The 22,025-nt window shown below is 37.6% G+C and overlaps 1 protein-coding gene across 5 annotated transcripts in view; it reads right to left on the reverse strand.

The window, feature by feature from the left end:
- Positions 1-22,025, reverse strand: part of LOC113079408 (multiple C2 and transmembrane domain-containing protein 1-like) — a 137,577-nt gene that overhangs the window by 51,178 nt on the left and 64,374 nt on the right. For all 5 annotated transcript variants that reach the window (XM_026251686.1, XM_026251677.1, XM_026251690.1 and 2 more), the window contains 9 exons: positions 19,492-19,656; positions 19,273-19,403; positions 17,559-17,745; positions 11,026-11,119; positions 6,784-6,886; positions 5,770-5,872; positions 5,201-5,302; positions 4,757-4,831; positions 2,958-3,077 (listed from right to left, as the gene is read on the reverse strand). In XM_026251686.1, the coding sequence (XP_026107471.1) occupies positions 2,958-3,077; positions 4,757-4,831; positions 5,201-5,302; positions 5,770-5,872; positions 6,784-6,886; positions 11,026-11,119; positions 17,559-17,745; positions 19,273-19,403; positions 19,492-19,656 (1,080 nt within the window). The remainder of the gene's footprint in view (positions 1-2,957; positions 3,078-4,756; positions 4,832-5,200; positions 5,303-5,769; positions 5,873-6,783; positions 6,887-11,025; positions 11,120-17,558; positions 17,746-19,272; positions 19,404-19,491; positions 19,657-22,025) is intronic.

The following is a 22,025-nucleotide window of genomic DNA, read 5'->3' on the forward strand; positions in this document are numbered from 1 at the left end:
CGTGGAGAGGGGAGGCAGACGCGCACAAACACTCCCGCTGACACCCACACACACTTGAACGAGCACACGCACGCACATACATACTCTCCTAGCTTTGTCCATTGGGGATATGCCATGAGCTGTGTGGTCTTGACTGGCTGGTCGTTATCGAATGTGTGTGCAATCATGAATATATGGCTTACAAAAGCTAACACACACATGACTATTTTCAGTGGCGACTGTCACCCATTGGTCGTCAAACAGATAAAGTAATGCCATTTTTTTACTAAATTAATATATTAATTCTGCAAAGACATTCAACTGATCAAAACTGACAGTAAATACAATTATATTGTTTCAAATATTCCATAAACTATGTTCTTTTGAACTTTCAATTCATCAAACATTTCAGAAAAAAAAAATCACAGTTTATACAAACATATTAAGTAGCACAACACTAGAAATTGTTCAGCCAATTATGACTGTTGGTCAAATAAATTAATATTTTAATTCAGCAAATATGCATTAAATTGACCAAAAGTGAGAGTAAAGCTATTTATATTTTTACGAAAAATTTCTTTTTTTATTTCAAACAGACTATGTCTTAATGCATTTTCTATTTGTCAAACTATACTGAAAAAATAGTCACCATTTCCAACACGTTTCAACATAAATGATAATATTCAAACCTTGTCCAATAGGTTGTTCAAGCCCCAAACTAATGCTTTTTTCATTCATCAAGTATGCACTAAATTGAACAAAAGTAACAAAAGACACGTATAATGTTCTTTTGAACTTTCTATTCATAAGAGAATCTTGAAAAAGAGAAACCTGGTTTCCACAAATATTTTAAACAGCAGAACTATTTTCAACATTGATAATAATAAGAAATGTTTCGGTCAAGGACGATTGTCAGCCATTGGTCATCAAACAGAAAGTTATTGTATGCTAGTGTCAAGCAGGTCTGGATGCCTAAATATTCTGAACATAAAAATGGCCTACTTTGTGTATTAAACTGGGATCCAACACAATCATTTCACTTCCATGCTTCACCTTTAAGGAAAAGAGCAGGGTTTTTGGAGCACCAGCAAACAAAGAAAAAAAAATCTTTGGAAGAGTTTCTGCAACAAAATCCCAACAACATCAACAAAAACACCAATACAACCTCAAAAAAGCTAAAAACTAGAACTCTAACATGTCAAAAAGGCACAGACCTAAAAATACCAGAATAGCAAATCACAGCACTTGCCACCGCCGCCATTCGCAGCTGGTTTTATCTGCGCATCGCAAGCAGCCCCTTTGCTCTGGCTAACCTTTGTGCAGCAAGCACCGGAGGTTCAGAAACTCTTGAATGCTAAATCACCTCTGTCTGACTATTGTGTTCTTCTGGCTTAAACCTGTCAGCGGCTGACAGAACGGCACAGATGTGGGTCTCAGCGAAACGGTGAAGGCTCACCTGAACCAGATGGCTTGTGATAAAGAAAGAAATCAGTGTGATGATTAAGAGAGCTCATAAGGAGGGAGATTTAGATATTAAAGAATAGCATTAGCAGCTAATGGGACAACTGTGAAGAAAATAATTTTTTTTAATAAATTTGGTAGTCCAGGTCAGACGTACTGAACTCAATGTGATATTTTTTTTATAATAGCATCTGAACAAATGTAATGTAATTGTTTTTGCTTGATTCTCCTCAAATCTCTTGACATTTCTTCCTCTGACATTTTCATTGATGTTTTTCCCCCGACAACCATGAAGGAAAAGAAAAAAACCTCAAATGTTAGCTGATCGATACAGCGGTCCCTCCGCTCATGTGTGTGCCCTCGGCTTTTGCTTTCGGAAGTGTACCGAAATTAAAATGTGTCAAGCAGCAAATGTTAATGGCCTACCCAGCGCCACTTAAAGACACGCCAGTCCCAAAACAGACAGGCCCTGCAGAAAATTATGCAGCATCACAGGCAAGATTAGCCAGCATGTCCTGCGCTAGCATTCAGTCACACAGCCCTCTCACAAAGGGTGTCCTTTTCAAGAAGGTTCAACTGTCCAATTACAATCTGAAGGTGCGCCACGCTATGAAAGAGACTGTCGTGAATTCAGACGACTTCCCCCGAGGTGCCAGAGCATTACTGGAGATCTGAGAGGATTGCTGGAGGATGTCAAAGACAAATGGGCAAAATTCTGGACATTTTTAACATGACAGATGGGGAGATGGGAAATGTGTGCACAGGAACTAATGGATCACCACAAAACCTGTCAGTATGTTTTATAAAGTCTAGTGTATGCAAAGTGGTCCCAGAAAGTATTTGGCACTTAAGATACACCTACAATGTTTGAAAATCACTGCATTATAAAGAAAATACCAAATCAAATTTACAGAAATACACTTTCGAAGCAAAACATTTCAAAGAAAAAACGTTTGTTAGGTTTTGAATGATGAAACAATAGATATATGGTTAAAAGTATAGACTAATGTACAGTATCTGGATACTTTCTAGTTGTCAAAGTGGTGTTAGTGGATCATGTTGATAGTTAATGTGATCAAATATATATCTATTGGTTATCCATGTGACCTTTGGAGGAATCGGTTGCAAAAAATGGCTCAGACAAATTACATTAACTCTTGAGAAAAGAAACTGAATTTATTTGCAGATTCAAATCTGCAAGTGATAAAAAAAAAAATACCAGACTACTCTTCTCAGAGTTTGTGTCACTTTCATTTTATCGAGTCATTTTTACAAATAACTCATCCCAAGGTGATTTTAATAATGTGTAAAGTTCTCCTCAGTTCATATTATGTGTCCTAGAGTGACCACAGGTGCACTTCATCACTATGGACATGATTCACTAATGTTTAACAACCAGAAAATATCCAGATGTTTATTTATATTTAAAACCAATACAATGAAATTCAATTGTGGCCAAACCCAAATGTGTCCAAATATGTGACTGTTGGTGTGGTTGAATGCATACTGGTTCTTACCAGAAAGGCACAGATGCTCCTCTGAGGAGACTCCCACTCAAAGCAGCTGTTGATGTAGCAGCCAGCATTGATCAGGAACAAGATACAGCGCCTCACTCTGTTGAAGTTCTGCAGCAGCAGCTGAGTGACAGAACCACAGTGACATTTCACAATTAAACTGATTCACACTGACAAAACCACCAAATTTATATGTTTATATACTACTGTATATTCTACCATTCAAACTTTTTTTTTAAAGAAATCAATACTTTAATTCAGCAAAAGTCAATGCCTTTCGGTGGTCAAAAGTGACAGCAAAGACATTTACAATGTTAGAAAGGATTTTTATTTTAAATAGATAAAAGTTGATTTCATATTCATCAAAAAGTGAAAAAACAATCACACTTTAAGTGGTTTTTCATCAAGAAATGGGTTTCAACATTGAGCATAGTAAGAAATGTTTCTTGTATATCAGCATAGAATGATTCCTGAAGGATAATGTGATGCTGACAGATAAAGTAATGGCTGCTGGCAATTCAGCTTTGCCAACACAGCAATAAATTACATTTTAAAATGTATTAAAATAGAAAACAGTTATTTTCAATTGTAATAGCATTTCAATGTGTGTGTGTGTGTGTGTGATTAAATAAAAGCTGTTTGACGAATATAGAAAATCATTTAAAAAAAAATCTTACAGACCATAAACTTTTGAACAAAAGTGTATATAATATACATTTTAAATGATTGTAATTTTAGTTATTATTCATAAGTTAATGTGGAAAATTATAGGTCTAAAACAACTACAATAATTGTGTGTGTATATATATATATATATATGTGTGTGTGTGTGTGTGTGTGTGTGTGTGTGTGTGTGTGTGTGTGTGTGTGTGTGTGTGTGTGTGTGTGTGCGTGTGAGTGTGTGTGTGTGCGTGTGTGTGTGTAAGTAGGAAATAATAAAATATTTTAATCTGTCATGTCCCTTTAATAAAAATGCTTCTGAGTGCGAGTGAACTAAAAATGGCCGCTGCTTCTTATGTTCACAGGAAGATCAAACACTCCTGCTCACATTATGGCTTTAAAATGCTATGGCTTTGATCATAGTAAATATCCACATTTACCGTGGTGAAGTGTAGGATTCGGGCCATCCCTTCAAATTAGGCCATCTCTGTTTTTCATTAGGAACTAATCAAAGCATATTTGAGGTGAAATACAATCGAAATCTACTAAAGAATAAAATATTTCTAAGATGTTAGACAAAATGAGCTTCAGCTGTCCAAAGGAGAGCATCAAGAATTAAAAGCAAATCTTGTGGGGATAAATTTGATATGTTGCCCTCGCTTTTCTGTTCATGTGCACATCTTGCTGTCTCACTTGCAAACAGTTTCGGGGGTGGGGGGTAATTCACACCCAAAAGTGCAAAGTGGACACTTTTTTTAAGCATGCATTCAGTTCTGCTTTATTGCGTGACAGATAGAGAGAGTGTCTGTGTGTGTCTGTTTGTCCCAAGCAGTGTCTCAGTGACAGGTCTGATTTGGGACAACCCCTACAATTCAGCTCTTTGTCAGGGATGGGGGGGGACATTGAACAGGGTGACAAAAAGAAGCACAGCAGAAGAACCAGAGGTCCAAACTAAAGGATGGCCAATCTACTTATGCACCCCCAGCATTGACAGCTTGACATTTCTATTCAACACCACCAGAAGAGAAGGAAGAGACAAGGAGAAAGAGAGTGAGAGGGGGGGAAGATGAGGAGAAAGATGATGTTGGGGGTTGATTTTATTAATGTCCTCAACAAAGGTGAGATTAAAGTGCTCTTGTTACCTGTTTGGACACTCGCGGCTCCTCTTCGATGTATTTCTGCTCGATGGGAATCAAAGTTCTCAAGCCGGCTTTGACCTGCAACACAAAAACTTCATGCATAATTGAATGTAATAATCCACCATCGAGTTCAAGGCGTGATCACGATGCGTCATTAACGAGCTCATATATATCGAGACATCCCTCCATTTCATACACTCCACACCAAGCGGCCATGTGGCGCTCTCTCACACTCCTGCCTAAAATGGCGGGCAGACACACACACAGCGGTACACAGACACACAAATAAAAGGCTGAGGAAAGGGGAGTCTTCAGTAATTAAAAGAGAGAATGAGGACAGGGACAGACAGTCTGAACAGAGGGACAGAGGCTCAAGAGAACATGCAGAAAAAAGAAGTGCAAAACACTCTAAAAAATAGCAAGCGAGTAAAAGAGAGTGGGACTTACAATGTTATAAATCACGTCTATTTCGAGAAAGATGACCCCTTTGGTTGGCCCTGTCAGTTCCTTGCTTTTCAAGGCGTAAGCTTTGCGTTCTCCATTTTGGATCTGTGGGAGAGGGACATGACAGCCGTCTGTCTGGCAATACCCAGCTGAATACACTCTCCGTGTGACCTTTGAACCCCAGCTGCTGCATCTGACAGGGAGCCCAAAACAACTGTGGCGGCTCTGACAAGTACCTGTTCATTACGGCCCGAACACTGTCAGCCGCAAATTAACTATCCCGGGGAATCAGCCTTATCTTTTCTTTCTTCTGTTTTTGTTAGTAGCTTTTCTTCCCCCAAGTGTTTTTCTCACATCCTACTCTATGATTACTCAAATCAATAAAGTTTAGACACATGCTTTGTTGATTTCCCCATTTTTGGCAACCTTATTTTTGCTGTTTTTCTCACTTTAACGTTTTACTCTGATTACTACAGTCAATAAAATTTAGACATATGCCAATTTTTTTGTGCATTTTTCCCATTTCAAATTGATTCATTCTTGAAAGAAAAGCCTGCAAGCTCAAAACTTACATTTAACAACGGTATAGCCACTTTGCCCAAGAAGTCGGCACTTCGGTCTCTGTCTTCATCATAGACAGTCACCTCTAAGACTGAGTGGATGTCTTTCACGTTGCTAGTTGAAGAAAAAGGGGTAGGTGAAGAAGTCATCGACTAATATTACACACTGAAAAGATCTTTCAAGTCATGAAAAAAAAAAAATGTGATTCATGTAAATCCTTGGTGACAATCTCCATGGTGCGGGGGTTAAAAAAAAGATTCTGCAATTCTCTATTTGAAATGCTATCTATAAAAAGTAGGCTAAAGAGAAGAAGTCTAATAAAAGAAAATTAGGTTATTCTTTAAGAAATTAGCGGTCCTAGGAGAGGCTAGATTACCCAGCATTCCATGGGAATTCACAAATGAATTTCCAGCCGTGAAGATTGAACGATTATGAAAAAAAAAAAAAAACATCAATGGAGCAACCTCTTGTTATCGACCTTATATAAGAAATGATGTATGGCACATTATCAAACAGCACAATGGCTGTACTTGCAGAAGGGAGTGTAATCTCAAACAAAGAGTTCATTTTCTTCTAAAAGAAAAGTTTACTTTAGCGTAACATTTTCAACTACCCATACAAAGCTTAATGAAATAATCCTGACTACATTATCCTGTAATCCTCAGCTCTCTGATGTATATCTCTATAAAACACATAGCCCAGAAATTCGGAATTTAGAACTAAGCTTTTTCAGTACACTGGATTAAAAATACATTTTTCCCACTTTACATTAAATGGTTTACAATTACAAATTAGATCATTTTCAACATGGATAAAAATAAATCAACTGCAATTTATTCAGCAATTATCATATTCTGTGCAGAGAATATTATCTCAGAATATTATCTAATTTATATCAGTATTTGATATAATTATCTCAGTAGTGTAGTAACTAGAAAATATATGATAAATTGTCAGACTGAAAATATGTGATTCTATGCAAATGCAAGCACTCTGGCACATGCATACACGCTTTTGACACTTACAACATGAAGACTTTGTTCCACTCTGGGTTGAGGTTTTTGTACACGGTGTGCGTCTGTAACCGATCGTTGCTGAGCTCCACTACACAGAAGGGGTCACTCTTGCCTGTGGGTCACACACACACACACACACACACACACACACACATTAACTTTATCAGTTTCATTGTATTTACGGTGGTGTAATCCACTGGGTGGTGTGCTGGGGGGAATAACTACCTGATAAAGGTGATGGGACAGCCAGCCTGAAGGGCTGGATCAAACCACACTGCTGTCTTTACCCAAACTAAAGCTTCAGCAGCAACTTATCACTGTGGAGCTGATTTGATATATTCATTTTGCCCCGTGTGGTGTATTTTCCTGTTGTTACACCGATAGAGTGGTTTGTACACAGGCAGATAAGCATTTCTGCCTTTGCACTGCCCTAGAGCACTGTAAGGACATGTCTGTCTCCGTTTTGACACACACACACACAGTGTATACGGGAACGACAAATTAAATATTGCAGAACTGAATGTGGGAAATTTGTAGAAAAATGTTCAGGCAAAATATATGGGCATTCACATTGATAAATAAAAATGTCTGGAAGTGAGACTCTTTTTAATAATCCTTTTCATCAATATATTTTTAGAACTTCAATAGAATATTTTAAATCATGTACGAAATACATTATTATAAGAAGCTGACTCTAGAGATACAGTACTGTTTATATAATCTACTGCCCTACATGCTTTGAAATAGACTATTAATATACACATGTAAATAAATGTTCATAATTTAAAGGAATATTGTTCTCAACAAAAACTTAAACAACAAACTCTTCATATCAGCTTTGATCTAAACTCTTAGTCATTAAACAAATCTCTGAACAAAACAACTGGGAGCATTTTTGTTGTTTGTTGCAGAGCATAATTTTTAAAAGCTGGGGCAAAAAATAACATCCATAATGATGATTTTATAACAGGCTGCAAAGATAAAATGCACTTGAAAATAATACACTTCCCTGCATGTGAATAAAAGAAGCAAAGACATTTAAAATAAATGTCACAGTGATCAATGGAAAGCCCTTGCTGTCACCAAGGAAATCAATTTCAGGGGTTTATTGATCAGACCGAATATAGTTTTTTATGAATATGTTTAAATGCAGTGATTACACTGGTATGTATCTGATATAATAAAATAAGTTGACTAAACTTACTGCCAAAATCTGGATTGTGAATAAAAAATTTTAAATTTTACATTTTTTGTGAATTAAAAAAGGTGTGTACAGTATATTATACAGTATACTGTATTTTTTATTGATTATTAGAAAAAATATAGCAAAAGTTACAGAAAATCGGTTAGGAGATGAAATTATAGAATCACATTTTTATTTTTTACATGAAAAGGTGTTTGCAAAAAATAATGAAAACGAAACCCTTTTCCTAATTTCAAGCATCTCATTTAAAAAGTATTCACACAAATGCTTAATTTGCCATGGTATCTAGTAATTGTGAGTATTTTCATCATTCAAAAATAATTAGCATCTGCTTATATAAACGTATATTTATAGGTGCAGGAATGTAGCACCATAACTGATATCCTTGTGGTAACACTCGGTCATCCCCTGCGACAAATTACTACATGTTCGTGAGACAGCTGTCTGAGCAAATTACACGCTTCGCACCGAATGAAACTTTGACTCCCCAGGTGTGGCCGAGCAGACGCTATCTGTGGGTTAATTCTGGGCAAATCCTCACAGACCGGCGAGATGAGTTCAACCTCATTCCAGCTGCAATTTGATGAGGCGCGCTGACGTATACAGCGGTAATTACATTATTCAGGTCTGGAAAGCATTTTAAATGAAAAGCAGGAACGGTGTTAAGCAGAAGTACCTGCATGAGAGGAGCATTTAACCGCCCATAGGATTAATATATACAAACACACTGATGGCAGCGAGGGCAGAACAGTTCCTACTTGTGTTTGAAAACTGATTGTTAACGAAATTGTCGACTGTCAGAGTTATGTCTGTATCCGAAGCGATCTCTGTGAAGTATTGAGTTGCTCTATTCAGAAGGAAAGCAGTCTCCTGTCCCTAAATACTGTTGGTTTTACACACTGTCCCCATTTATCCTGCTGGCCTGGAGTGGAGGCACTCCAGATAAAAGCCTCAATTAATTACAATGAAAAAAAAAACACTCAGTGGTACAAAAAGAGAACTAAGGTTTCCCTCTCTTTTTCTTTTTCCTCCCGGCCACATGATCTTTTATGTCCACTCTCCTTCCCTTCCACTCTTCCCGGACTCTCTCTGTCTCCAGTGAGCTCTCTGTTAGAGGAGGCACTGTTCCGTGGCCCGTAACCTTGTTGGCTGACACCTCGGTGCCAGGACCGATTGAGACGGTGAGTCCGTGAGCGACTTAGAAAAGCTTTGTGCGCCGGCGCTTTGTGGCGGGAGAGGAGTGTGAAATCAGAGCTCATGAGGAGGCCACGGTTTCCCAGGGAACGCCAGGCCGAGCTACGAGGTCAACCTAGTGGTCCGGACCCCCGGAGAGGAGCCAGTAAAGGACCGGTTGCAGAACTGTGCAGCGAGCGGGAAGGGGGAAGGGGGTGGTTTGCCATTGAGCATGTCTTAATTAAAGGCGTCGATTAGGCGATTAGAGAGACGGTGAACGCAAAGCGCTTAGCGGAGAGGAACCTCACAAGACGATCCACCTTAAAAGTGACGGTACTAATGACCTCTACGTCTCTGCCTCTAATTCTCTCTGTCTCTCATGCTCTCCCTCTGTTTTTTCGCTCTTTGTCACTCCTGTTTATTTCTCCTGCCTCACACCTTGTCTGCAACCGATTGTGCAGCCTTGATTAATATTCTTGTGCTGCAATTCTCAGCTTCATTTCCCACACAAGTGGTCAAATCAAACTCAAACCAACCTTTCCTGCAAAATTTCTAAAGCTAAACAAATATTTTTCAGTGTTCAATATTTTTAGTAGTCACAAGCTCACGACTATGATGCTATCTGTTTGTCTGACCAACGGTGGATGATTTGGAGTGTTTAAGAACTACCTTTATTTTTGCAATTCAGTTTGATGTCATTAAAGGTGAAAAAAACTTACACTCTTCATCTTTAAAGAAATCATTTACCTAAAAATAAATGTTTTGTCATCAGTTAATTACCAAGTCTTTCCAAACTGAAATTACTTTTTCTAGTGTCTAATACAAATAGAAATACTTTCTTTTTTTCTATAAATTGAATATATTGCAGACATTTGAAAGGTTGTTTTCTAGATACTGTAACTCTCATGGGTTTGTAGTGACATGAGGGATCATACATTATTTTATTTTGGGGTGAACTACACTACCATTCAAAAGTTTGGGATTAGATTTTTTTTTTTTTTTAAGAAGTCTCTTATGCTCAACAAGGCTGCATGTACTTGATTCAAAATACAGTATAAATAACATAAAATATAATCACTGTTGTGATGCTCAGTAAACATTTATTATTATCATTGTTATTATTGTTGTTGAACAGTTGCACTACTTATTTCTGTGGAAACCATTTTTTTCAGGATTCTTTCATGAATAGAAAGATCAAAAGAGCAGAATTTATTTGAAATAGAAATCTTTTGTAACATTAAAACTTTTGATCAGTTTATATGCAAGATTGCCTTAAAATTAAAAAAATTATAATAATAATAAAAAAACTGTCCCCAAACTTTTGATTAGTAGTGTATTAATTAAAGCTATGTTAAAAGTCACACGGAAATATCTCATTTAAACATAACACACAAAAACTGAGGAACTGATGATTCAGTTGCAATAAGGTCACAGTTTCAAGAAGAATGGGCCAAAAGACAAGCAAAAAAAAACAACAACAACATTAAGATGGTGTAGTATTAATAAAAAATGACCCAAAGTGAGTGTGTTTGTTATTGTCTTGCTCCGATTCAGAATAAGAATCAGCTCACTGCACCGTCTCCAATCTTTTTCTTTTTCCAACTTGATAATTCATAGAGCCAGAAACTAGGCCTGCCCACTGCAGACCTAATTAAAAGTAAGAATTAATGGAAACCAGAGCAGTCGCACAAAAAAAAAAAAAAAAAAAAAAACACGTTTAAGATACACAGTGATCTCAGAAGCCAACAATGCAAAATTATCAGCCTCCTGCTGACCATTCCAAGGAAAATAATAGTCTTTATCGGTAACTGCGGAAAACAGGGTGAGAAATATGTCAGGATCACTGTATGTGTGTGCGGGAGGGTTTTTCTTACCTGTAACATCAGCTGCCATCAGCCCCTCTGCCCGGATCACCTTCACCTGCACCATGCCCACATCTTTAACATTGTGAAAGGATCTGAGCAGACTCTGTTGAGGTCAAAGAAGCATTTGAACACTTAATTCACTTACAAATGTATCATTTCCACTGCATACAATAACAATATAATAATGAAAGCGATGAAACAAAGGATGCTACATGTTTTCTCAGAGCTAACCTCACTTAAAAGAACGTTTTGCTTGTATATGTGCTATATTTGGTATATATTATTATATATATATTATTATTCAATTAAAGAAGTACAGTAAATGACACTTTGTACTATGTAAAAAATAATGCTATTCCATTATATAAAGACATTTTGAAGTGTTAAATACATTTTTAAAAGTGAACACTTTTTACAGAAAAAGGTTAAAAACTTTCTGTATATACGTTGTGAACTTTGTAAGCTTTAGAAAATGCATTACTTACGGAACTATTCACTGAAACTATAACCAGCAATAGATGTGCAATATAGGAATATTGCTTTGTTTTAGACCAGTCATAGTTTAAACTTCATAAACACATTTAAGCAGCCTAAATAAATACTCACAAATGATCTAGAAAAAATACAGATGCTTATAAAAAGTAAAAAAAAATGCACTTTCACATGAATGAGAAGAGGACAATAAATAAATCAAGGTAAATGAAAATGAATAAAACAGTGCTGATGCGTGATGTGTGTCTATACTCACATCCATGTTCCTCCAAAAAATAATTTCTTTGAGTTTCATATAACTATATGAGCAATTAGACAAAACAGAAAACAGAAAATACTAGCATAGACGCGACTCATTTCTAAAACCGTAAATCTTCATGAGGTGGATATACTGCTCAAAGACAAGTGCATCAGCGAAGACACTTAAGCATGATTTATGAGCGAGTCAATTACGCTCATACCGATAAAAGCCTCTCATTGAGAGACCATAATACTCCATTACAGTTCCTTTGTGTGTCTTTTGTAGCATTAAAGGGGCTGACATTTAGCCATGAAACAAACTAGGCATCACACGCTAACTGAGTGGTCACAGCATGAGCTATCTCTCTCTCTCTCTCCCTTCCCCTCGTTTTCTCCGCATTTAATAGTGTGTACTGTTTGTCAAACAAAAAGAATAGCTAAAACACACCTATAGTAATTAAATACATACAAATGAATTTCCTTTAAAAAAAGAATTAAAGACAGCAAACAGACTTCTATTCAGAATTTTTCTTCTGAGAAATAAGAAGAATCCAAATATTGATAAAATCTCTTCTGGAGTTTCAAAAGAGATCTTAACAATGTTTCAGATTTTGTCAGTATACAAAAAAATAAAACAATTAATAAGATTGTATTTAATAGCTCTGATATTTAACATTTTATAGCTCTCTTATGCTGACAAATATCTTAATTGTTTAAGTAATTTAAATGAAACTGAGCTTAGATGTCTCCCGAGCTATAAAAGAGAAACCGCTGAGAAATAAAACTTCCCATGCATGCGTGTCTAACAAATGCACAGAAGTGGAAAGTTGTCCGTTAAATAAAATAAAATGCACCTGTACATCTCTGCCCTCTATATGAACCACAGTCAAAGTCAAAGAAACTCTTGTGACATTTCCAGACGGACACTTTCAAATGCGAGTGAATGGAGCTGGAGTGACAGAGATGACACAATCTCACTGGTGTGCCGTCAAAAGCACTGGAAACTTCACTTTAATTCACTTTTTGGCAGTAAGCCATACACATACCCAGAGGAATAATTATAATTTGAATTTCTCAAGTCGGGGCCAGCCTGCAGACTTAATTCATTATACACTCGGACTGGCTTTGCCTGTTATGAACGATATTATTGTTGAAAATCCTCTGATAGCAAACGAGTGGAGATGGGGGGGGGTCAAGTGATGATTGAGGGGGACATTTTTTCTTCACATACATTCAATCCATGATTTCTCAGTAGATATCAAGGGCTTGCTATTTGTGATTATTACAGCCTTGAAGAAAAGTGGCAGATTTTTTTGGGGAGGGAGCTGGTGCATTTCCATAGCAGAGGTATTTCAGATTTGCAAAGGGTGCTGGCTTTTCAGACCCCCTCAAAAGACATGCAAGGAGATTGAAAAGCTCAGGAGATGAGGCCTCTTTATTTTTTTAATGAAAGGCTGAAGAATATATTCCCCCATTCCCGGCATTGGGGCCAGCAAGACAAGGCCAACTCATATGGTACGCCGAGGAGGAGAGCGCTTTAGTCCCATTACAGGAAAGAGGTAGTGCATAAACACTTGCGCGCACACACACTCAGAGCCCCTTCTAACCCCAACCAGACAGTAGGGACCGAAAAGCGAGAGAAGGGGAGGGGTGAGATGGCAGGACTGTGTCTTGAGTGACAGCTTGTCACCGTGACGTCTTATTCCATCTCTGTTGTGGAGAAAATGAATGTCACCGCGCGGAGCCTTATGACTCGCTGTCATCTCGCAGGCACTCACCTTTTATCAATGCTCTAAATAACATTTCAAGCCCACCGTCTCCAGCTGGACAATCCGGTCAGGGGACATTAAATCGGATGACTGTGAAATGTCATAATAAAAATGGAATGCTAACAGCTTCCACCCCATTTTCCCTGCCTCAATCTTTTGCTGCTCCCTGACTCTTTTCCTCTTACTTCCCTTTCTTACACACACACATTGCTGTACTTGTTCACATTTTGATTTGGAAGCGAGTGACAGGGCCAGAGAGGAACTGTGCGCCTCCACTTCGGCAGAGGTCACCCTGGCCCTGATGCTCATTAACGTCCATTACACACGAGTCACCCGCACTCACCCGGCTACTATTAAAATGCATAATTTCGCTCTGCTTCCAACAACAGCTGTGAACCGGAGATACAGTCCTCCTCTCTGGGAATATTGATAAAATAACTGCTTAAAGACTGAGATCAATGGGCTCCAAAAAATATGCACTCGTATTTGAGCCACATCTTTTTCATAAAAAAGCTCTAAAATGAAACACAAAGGTTCATATTATATATTTATTTATTAATTCACATTTATTAATATGTCTTGTGACTAAATGTAATAATGCTAATAATTATTTTTATTACAGATTGGTTCAAACTGTCCCATATTCAACCAATACAAACACAAAGTGAAAGTAAAGTCTGCCATGAGTGCATGAATACAAACACAAAATAACACATTTGCATGAGAAAACTCTGTGAAAAAGCTCTCTCTGAAAAAAAACCACAAGTACTTTGACATAAAACAAATCAAAAACAAGGATGAAACAGTGATATATCTGATAAAGCACTGCGTTTATGTCTTCGTGTCACTAGGTGATGTCCCGGTAAAGTCAATTCTGGCGCAGTTTACAGCCAACGGATCGATCATTAATGTTATGTATATTATGTATATTGATGATATGTATATTAAGTAAATAAATATAAAATTATATAGTTCATAGAGATAGTTTGCACTTTTTTCTGTTGCACTCTGAATATTTTGTGAATCATTTGCCCTGTTTTAGAACTGTATTGTTGAAGACAATTTGTTCAATTTTTTTTTACTATATGCTGCATAGTTTGTGTTTATTGTTCATACTCGGATTGAAAATATATTTCTCAGACAAAAATTGTTTGGTTTTGTTATTAAATAACACTCTTTCCATTTTCTTTACTCATTAAAACGTTTTTTGGACATATCTCTATTGTTAGTTAACAAAATAGGAAAAATTAAGTGTTTCACTTAAAAGCGTTGATAACAATATTGTAATAAATGTCTATAACTTGCTTGGGGAATGGTATATGTAAACAACATTTTATTTGGAAGTGTAAAACACCCAGACACAACTTTCTAAAGAAAAATATCCAAACATTAGGAGTTTCTGTTTGATTACACAGTAAAAAACACCCAAATGTTGCTTAGATTTTTCTTAAAATTTTGTAATTTCATTATTTCTTAGAGAAAACGAAAGGAAAATTGAGACTTTAAATTAGTTAAACTTAAACTGTAAGTTCTCCTGTTTATAATGATATGTGGCACTTGTACAGGTGTGTCAGGCGCCCCAAAAATGTTCTAGGTCTTTAAGGGTTAATCACTTACCCCCATGTCGTTCCAAACCTGTAAAAGCTTTGTTTGTGTACAGTCGCAAGCCCCCCGGTTTTCATACAAATTTTTTGAATTTTGTTCCGAAGACGAACAAAGCTTTTATGAGTTTGGAACGACATGGGGGTAAGTGATTAATGACACAATTTTCATTTTTGGGTGAAGTATCCCTTTAATGATGTGTCTGAGGCTGGTGCAATGCTGCATTAAAAGACTTAATTGTGTTCTGTGCAACCCCCATCCCCGGCAAGTGAGGACATCTACAGTTTAAATTGGGAGCATCTGCAATTTTACAGCATCTCTATACCTCCGCCGCCATGCCTCTCCCCCCAACCTCCTGCTCTTTATTTGTTTGAGGGACGTCGGCATCCTCCTGGCACTTTAACACCGAGCGTTGATAACTAGTTATGGCCGTTTGGCGCCACAATTCGGTTATTCTCAGACAGCTGAACATACGGTGACAGAGATGAGGAAAACGTTGGAAGCGCACACTCTCGCCACGACCCTGTCTAACTTGAATATGGGTGGACTACCACCTTGCCCGAGCTAATCTATTTAAGGCGTATTGTGCGGCGCTAACACCGGCATTTTCTGTTATCTGCCATGCTTGATAAGGTACATCTTTATTAAATTCACTTCTGTGAATGGGTGTCAAGAAGGGAACCGGGAATATGCTAATAGTAGGGACAAATTAATGTCCTTTTTTATCCACTGCCCACCCCCACCCAGCCATTTTTTTAAGCATATCAGTCCCTATTGGAGGCTAGGGTGCTAATGAATGCCTAGATGCAGAGTACAAGGTGGGGGAGTGGGGAGGGGAACAAGGGAGCAGAACATTTATCCTTTACCACTAGAAAAAAAAAAGACTGGTGTTGTGCATGGTGAAATAGCTTTTCTTTTCATTTTGCACACCAAGCCCCTCCCATCTCAGCGACCAGTACCCCATCTTTCCCCACTTTCCTGTCAGGAGACGCATATTTCTCCTCCCAATTCTGGTCTAACAGCTCCTCCTAGTGGACGTGGGGGTGACAAGATGGCACTGAAGAGCAGAACGCGCGTAACCCGTTATACGCACGGTTATGTAGGTCACCCGACCGCCGTTTTGGCCTGTGGAGTGTTTTCCATCAGTACTTAACCGAAGATCAAACACATCTCCCAGCATGATTTCCCACTTCAATTAGAGCAAAGTATTGCGCACAAACCTGTTTTGCCAAGAACCAGGTTAGCGAAACGTGCTGGGCCTGCGAAAGCAAACCTAAACAACGTTAGGCCTCTTAAAACAGGCAGGATTCAAGAGCTTCTTCAGTCATTTTACCCCTGAGAGCAGCTGTATCGAGTGTGAACAAAAAGTGGCCCTTTTGTTTCAGCCCTGTCCCTTTCTATTGGCATGCAAAGAGGTGGCAGAGAGCCGCAAATAGCAGCGAACGAAGGGTTAACAGGCTAAAGACAAAGCAAGAGGCTGAGAGCATTGTGCTAGAGTGAGGACTGGAGGGCCTCGGGGCCATGATGGGCCAAGGGCCTCCGCACAGGGACACTGGGTTCCTTTCAGCCTGGGCCTTTCAAGAGCACACCCTTGCCTGAAAAGAGCTTGTCACAGCCCCCCACTACTGCTCTCCTTCACAGCTCTCTATCCCAATCAGCTCCTCTCTCCCTTTCCTCAGAGAGCGGGGAGGCCCGATCCTTCTCTCTACAGGCCTGAACCAATCTCTGGCCCCCAGAGGTTGAGCGCTTTTCAAAAGGAGGTCATATTGCTGAAGTTCTGCCAGGTCTGAGAACCTGGCACCAACCGAGACGCAATTCAGCCCCGTCTATGCATATGAGGCACATATAAACTGAGAGAGAACACTTCAATACGCTACTTTATCAGAGCACTACATTTGATGATATACTAACTCAAAGTTTAGGCTGAAAGATGTGACTCTACACAGACATTTAACTCAAAGATTGTTAAAATTTACCAAAAACATCTACACTTAGAATAAGATGGAACATTTCTAACCACAGATCATATTCATGAAGATCTGCCTCAGCAAATCAGTTTCTAAAGACACATTCTAAGAAGTTTGTTCCTGATTACGATTCTTGAACATTCTAAAGAAATGAAAGTAAAGGACAGCCCCCATTTGATATCTTTGATATCTTAAGAACACAAAAATAACAACATTCTTGTGAAATGTTTTTGGAAATACAAAATAATGAATATTGCCAGGTGGAGACTGAACAACCAGGGAGTTTCCATTGACTGTTTTATACTGAGCTTTGGATATGTCCAATATTGGATATTTCTATCCCTAACTCTCACATACTTTTATGCATTTTTACATTTTCATTAAGATGCTATTTAGCATGTTTGTCAAGTCAGATTTCTTATTGGCTGTATGCACACTCAAGCTGTTTTGAATATTAAGGCATTGTCCTTACGTATCTGTGGAGAATCTCCTTCCTCTCGTGGGGGTCGTCCAATACGTTGCCAGACAGGTCAGCGATGGAGACAGCAGCAGAGGCTGTGAGCGTGACCAGCAGCACCAGTGTCCCCTCACCCTCCTCCAGAGGCAGGTCCAGTCTGTGTGTGCACTCCTTTGAGAGAAGAGAGAGGTCCACCTGGCACCTGACACACACGCACACACACAACAACATCATCAACATCATTACACAAACACATGCGTTTTTGACACACATCCCTTATTTGAACTTAAGCTTCCACTGATCCTGAATGGAGTAACTAATGTGAACATCAGAGCTGGAACGAGCTGGACAGCTCATGGTCCGAGGAGGACACGAGTTGATGAGCGTTTAATTGAGAGAAATAGCCAGTTATAAGAATGCCAGCCGACTGATCCTGACATGCCACCTCTATGAACAGGAGGACTGGTGTAGGGGACGGACAGGAAACTAAGAAAACTTCGCTGCCTCATTCCCACATCGCCCAGCCATTAACTCTGCTCTCAATCACTCCTCCTGGGGTTCTGTCAAAGGCTGCAATTCTCAAACTCTTTCCCTCATTCTCCTTCTCTCACTCACAAACAGGAACTGACTATGAGAGGACAGTTTGAAGCATGAATGAGTTTAGCTGCAATATACCATACAGCAAACCTGACATTTAATAGTATTATATATCAGCTGCAGCATTTTGCAGTCAAACATTTTTCTTTTTTATGATATAGTGACAGGTAAATTGTATTTCATCACTGTGCAGTCTATTTCCACTTATATAATAAAAATACACATAAATTGTGTCTATTTATTTATTTGTTTGGAAAGGAGCTTTGCATTGAGGTCTTGATCAGGGTTTATTTTGCATTAATTATTGGCTTTGAAACATAGCCACAATACAATTGTAAAATTAAAACTCAAATACACTTAACAAAAGAGTTTGGTTTTTATTAATGCGTCAATTTCCATACCATTTCATCTCTAGGAGTGATTTGTATTATCCAAAACATCAAAGGACCCCCATGCAGACTAATGTTGTTAATTTGTTTTTATTAAATTATATGAAATTTTAATTAAGATTCAAGAACTGAATATTAACTAAGTTCTATAATGAATTAATGTGACTTTTCCACTTGACTCAAACTTAATTACAAATTAAAAGTTTTTTAAACTTATTTTTAATTCACAAATGGTCATTTCTCTCATGAAAATATTTTAGAGATTGATATTACAAATAAAATGTATATAAAATATATATATATATATATATATATATACAGTGTGCGATTTGTGAAAAAAGTAGATGGGGGGTACACCACTAGTGTAGTAGCACTTATCACTTTGAGGGGGGATACATTTATATTTAGAATGAAATCTCAATTTTTTTTATTCCCTCATATATCCAGGTTTTCATAGACCATGGGAGTTGTAAAGGGAACAAACTAAAATAAGATATATGATCAGTTTACATCTTGATTTTAAAGCTTGTTTTCTCTTATTTGAAATAATTTCGAAACCCTTGTGAAGTCTGCTGAGAACCAATGTTCTTTAAGAAACAAGTAGGCATGGTGACACCTAAGACAGGTCAAACTCTCATGTTGCCAAAAACCAATGAGCCATAATTAATCACATCAGACCATGAGAGTGTGAGAATAACAAAACTCCATATACATACACAATAAAAGTCAAGTGCGTGACCAACCTGCCCATGAAGTCATCTTTCTTCCCTGCATCTTTGTCCCAGAGGGTGACGTCAATGAAACCGCCCTGTTCATCATACAGGTGGAAGTCAAACTGCTCTCTCCACTGAGGGTTTAGTGTTTTTGGTATTGTCTGCAGAGAAGAAGAACACCTGAGCAGAATTTGCCTTCCATGAAATAAAAATTCCCAAATGAACAAGTAACTTGAATACAGCTCATACCTTACTTTTGTACTTTTGATGTCCCATTCTGAATTTGACATAAGGGTCACTTAAGCCATTGGCGTCCATAGGCTGGAGGTCATGGGCCTCGATGAGACTAATGCTAACAATGCCTCTCCACAGCTGAGCCTTCCTGTGAACGTCCGATAACCTCAGACTCTGATGCTGCAATGTGACAAAAACACACACTCACGTCAGGCTACATACAATCCAATGTGAAGAGAAAGTCAGTGAAATTAAAGCTGAACGGCAGACAATGTGTTTGTGGTCAAACATAGTGAAGCAACACGGAAGACACATATTTTGGGGATGTGATATGTGAAGACAACATACACGGAGAGAATTGCATGGCACGGCAAAGACAGAGACAAACACAGACAGCAGTGTGTCAACCGTATCTTTCCACTAATTTGATCAGTTTTGTGTTTGCAAGATTTTTAAACGTATCTGAAAGACATTATTTAAAAACAAATAAAGTAAAATGAACAGTATCATTACTCCAGTGTCAAAGGATCTCTCAGAAATCATTCTAATACGCTTGCCACTCAAGAAACAATTATTATTATCAATGTAAAAAACATTTATGCTGATTAGTGTTTTTGTGGAAACTTGATATATTTTTTTAGGATTTTTTGATAAATAGAAAGTAAGAAAGAAATGCATTTATTTCAAATATAAATTTTTTAAAACATCTTTACTGTCAATTTAATTCATCCTAGCAGAATGAAATCTAACTTACCCTAAACTTTTGAATGGCAATGAATAAAATAAACAGCAAATATTCTAAGATCCAGTCTACATTATCTAATAGTGTGAAACTCCTGAAAATATTAAGATAAAAGTCAAAACCCAAAGAATTGCAAAATAGTTAATGAAACTATTGCTGTTGCAAGAATAAATGTGGTACAACAAATACTAAAATTATATTAATTTTATGATCACACATTTATGCATTACAAGTAATGAGAGATCTTATAATAAGTAATAGATCTACCTATTAAGTTTTTTTGTTTTTTTTTCCGGTGTTGAAGATAATTATAAACTGTCAGTTTTTGATCACCCAAGGACTCCAAAGCTTACTCCAACTTGCCAAACAAACTATTTTAATTAACAGATTTCTCTGTGGTTAATTTGGAATCCTTACTAATGTGTTTCTTTAAAAAAAAATCATTTTATTAAACCTGTTGTGAAAAAAACACACAGCTTTGAAGTTAAAAGCAGGCAGCTAATGACATTCTCTCCAGATATTAGTGTGATACTCTGACTGTACAGAACCACTGTAAACTTTAACATGAGCATTAAGGACTCTAATGTGATCTTTGCCCATGATGCCGACCAAAAACAAGCAGCTCGTTTTGTTTAGATGTTGACTAACTGTGACTAAATAGCCTGCATTTCCTCAGTGACATGATGATTAAAACAGAAGAAAGTATAAAACCATGAAGTAGATTCAAAAAGAAGAACTGGATGCATGTACTGTATAATTTTGGCTAACAGCTGCGATAGCATTAGTTTTTTTCTTACATGCACTTCAGGGTAAAGTTTTTTTATATTCATCATATATCATAGCAGAAGTCTTAATTGAAGACATGTATCAATTACAAATCCCACTTGATTTGTATCTACAGAGCTCTTCGTTTACAGTATTTTGGAAATGACAGATACACAGGGAGTATAAATAGAAGAAACACCCAAGTGTGCACCGCTATGGAAGCATATGGGTAGCATTATTCAATTTGGGATGTAATATGCAAAATGACAATGTAATATGTAAAATGGCAATGCTTTTCTGTATTTACATTTACATTTTCCAATACATTTGTGCAACGTTTGGTGCAAAATGAAAATGAAAATTAAATTACATAATTTTAATTTGCCATTTCCTACACCAGTTTTAATATGTAAAATTAATTTTAACGCTTTATAAGTTGCAAAATGAAAATGAAAATGTATTACAGAAATGATTAGATATGTCTAACATGTTCAAGCAAAAACTGTGGCAAAATGATCATTTAAATGCTATTTTTCTTAAATGCATTAACACTCACAGTCAAGACACTTACGATTGCATTTTCATTCAATGACCCGCAATGAATGTAGCAAAATTCAAAGTGCACATTGAAAATGCATTCTGAGCCGATCACATCTCCGCCCCCTCCCGCCCTGTCAATCACTGCTTGAACAAGGCGGGGCTTACAGAAGGTCAGAGACTCAAATCTCAAGAAGAGGATTCAAGTGAGAGAACATGGACAAGACCGTGTATGGTCCGTGTATGTTTTGATGATTTCGGTTTATGGCTTCAATATTTCATTCGAACTTGTGGGTGGAGCTGAAACACTGCTTTCATCTGATTGGTCGAATCACTCCGCCTTCAGCTCTGTCTTTTTATTCTCAGTCTGTCTTTTTATTCTCAGTCAGAATAAGAGTCAATGCGAGTGAAGCACTGTAATGTCTGAAACCACCGCTCACTGTTAATTAGCATAATATTTGAATCAGATGTAGCTAGGCACATAATTCGTGCTGTCGAGACCTGC

Source organism: Carassius auratus, chromosome 5, assembly GCF_003368295.1.
Source record: "Carassius auratus strain Wakin chromosome 5, ASM336829v1, whole genome shotgun sequence".
Classification (NCBI taxonomy): domain Eukaryota; kingdom Metazoa; phylum Chordata; class Actinopteri; order Cypriniformes; family Cyprinidae; genus Carassius; species Carassius auratus.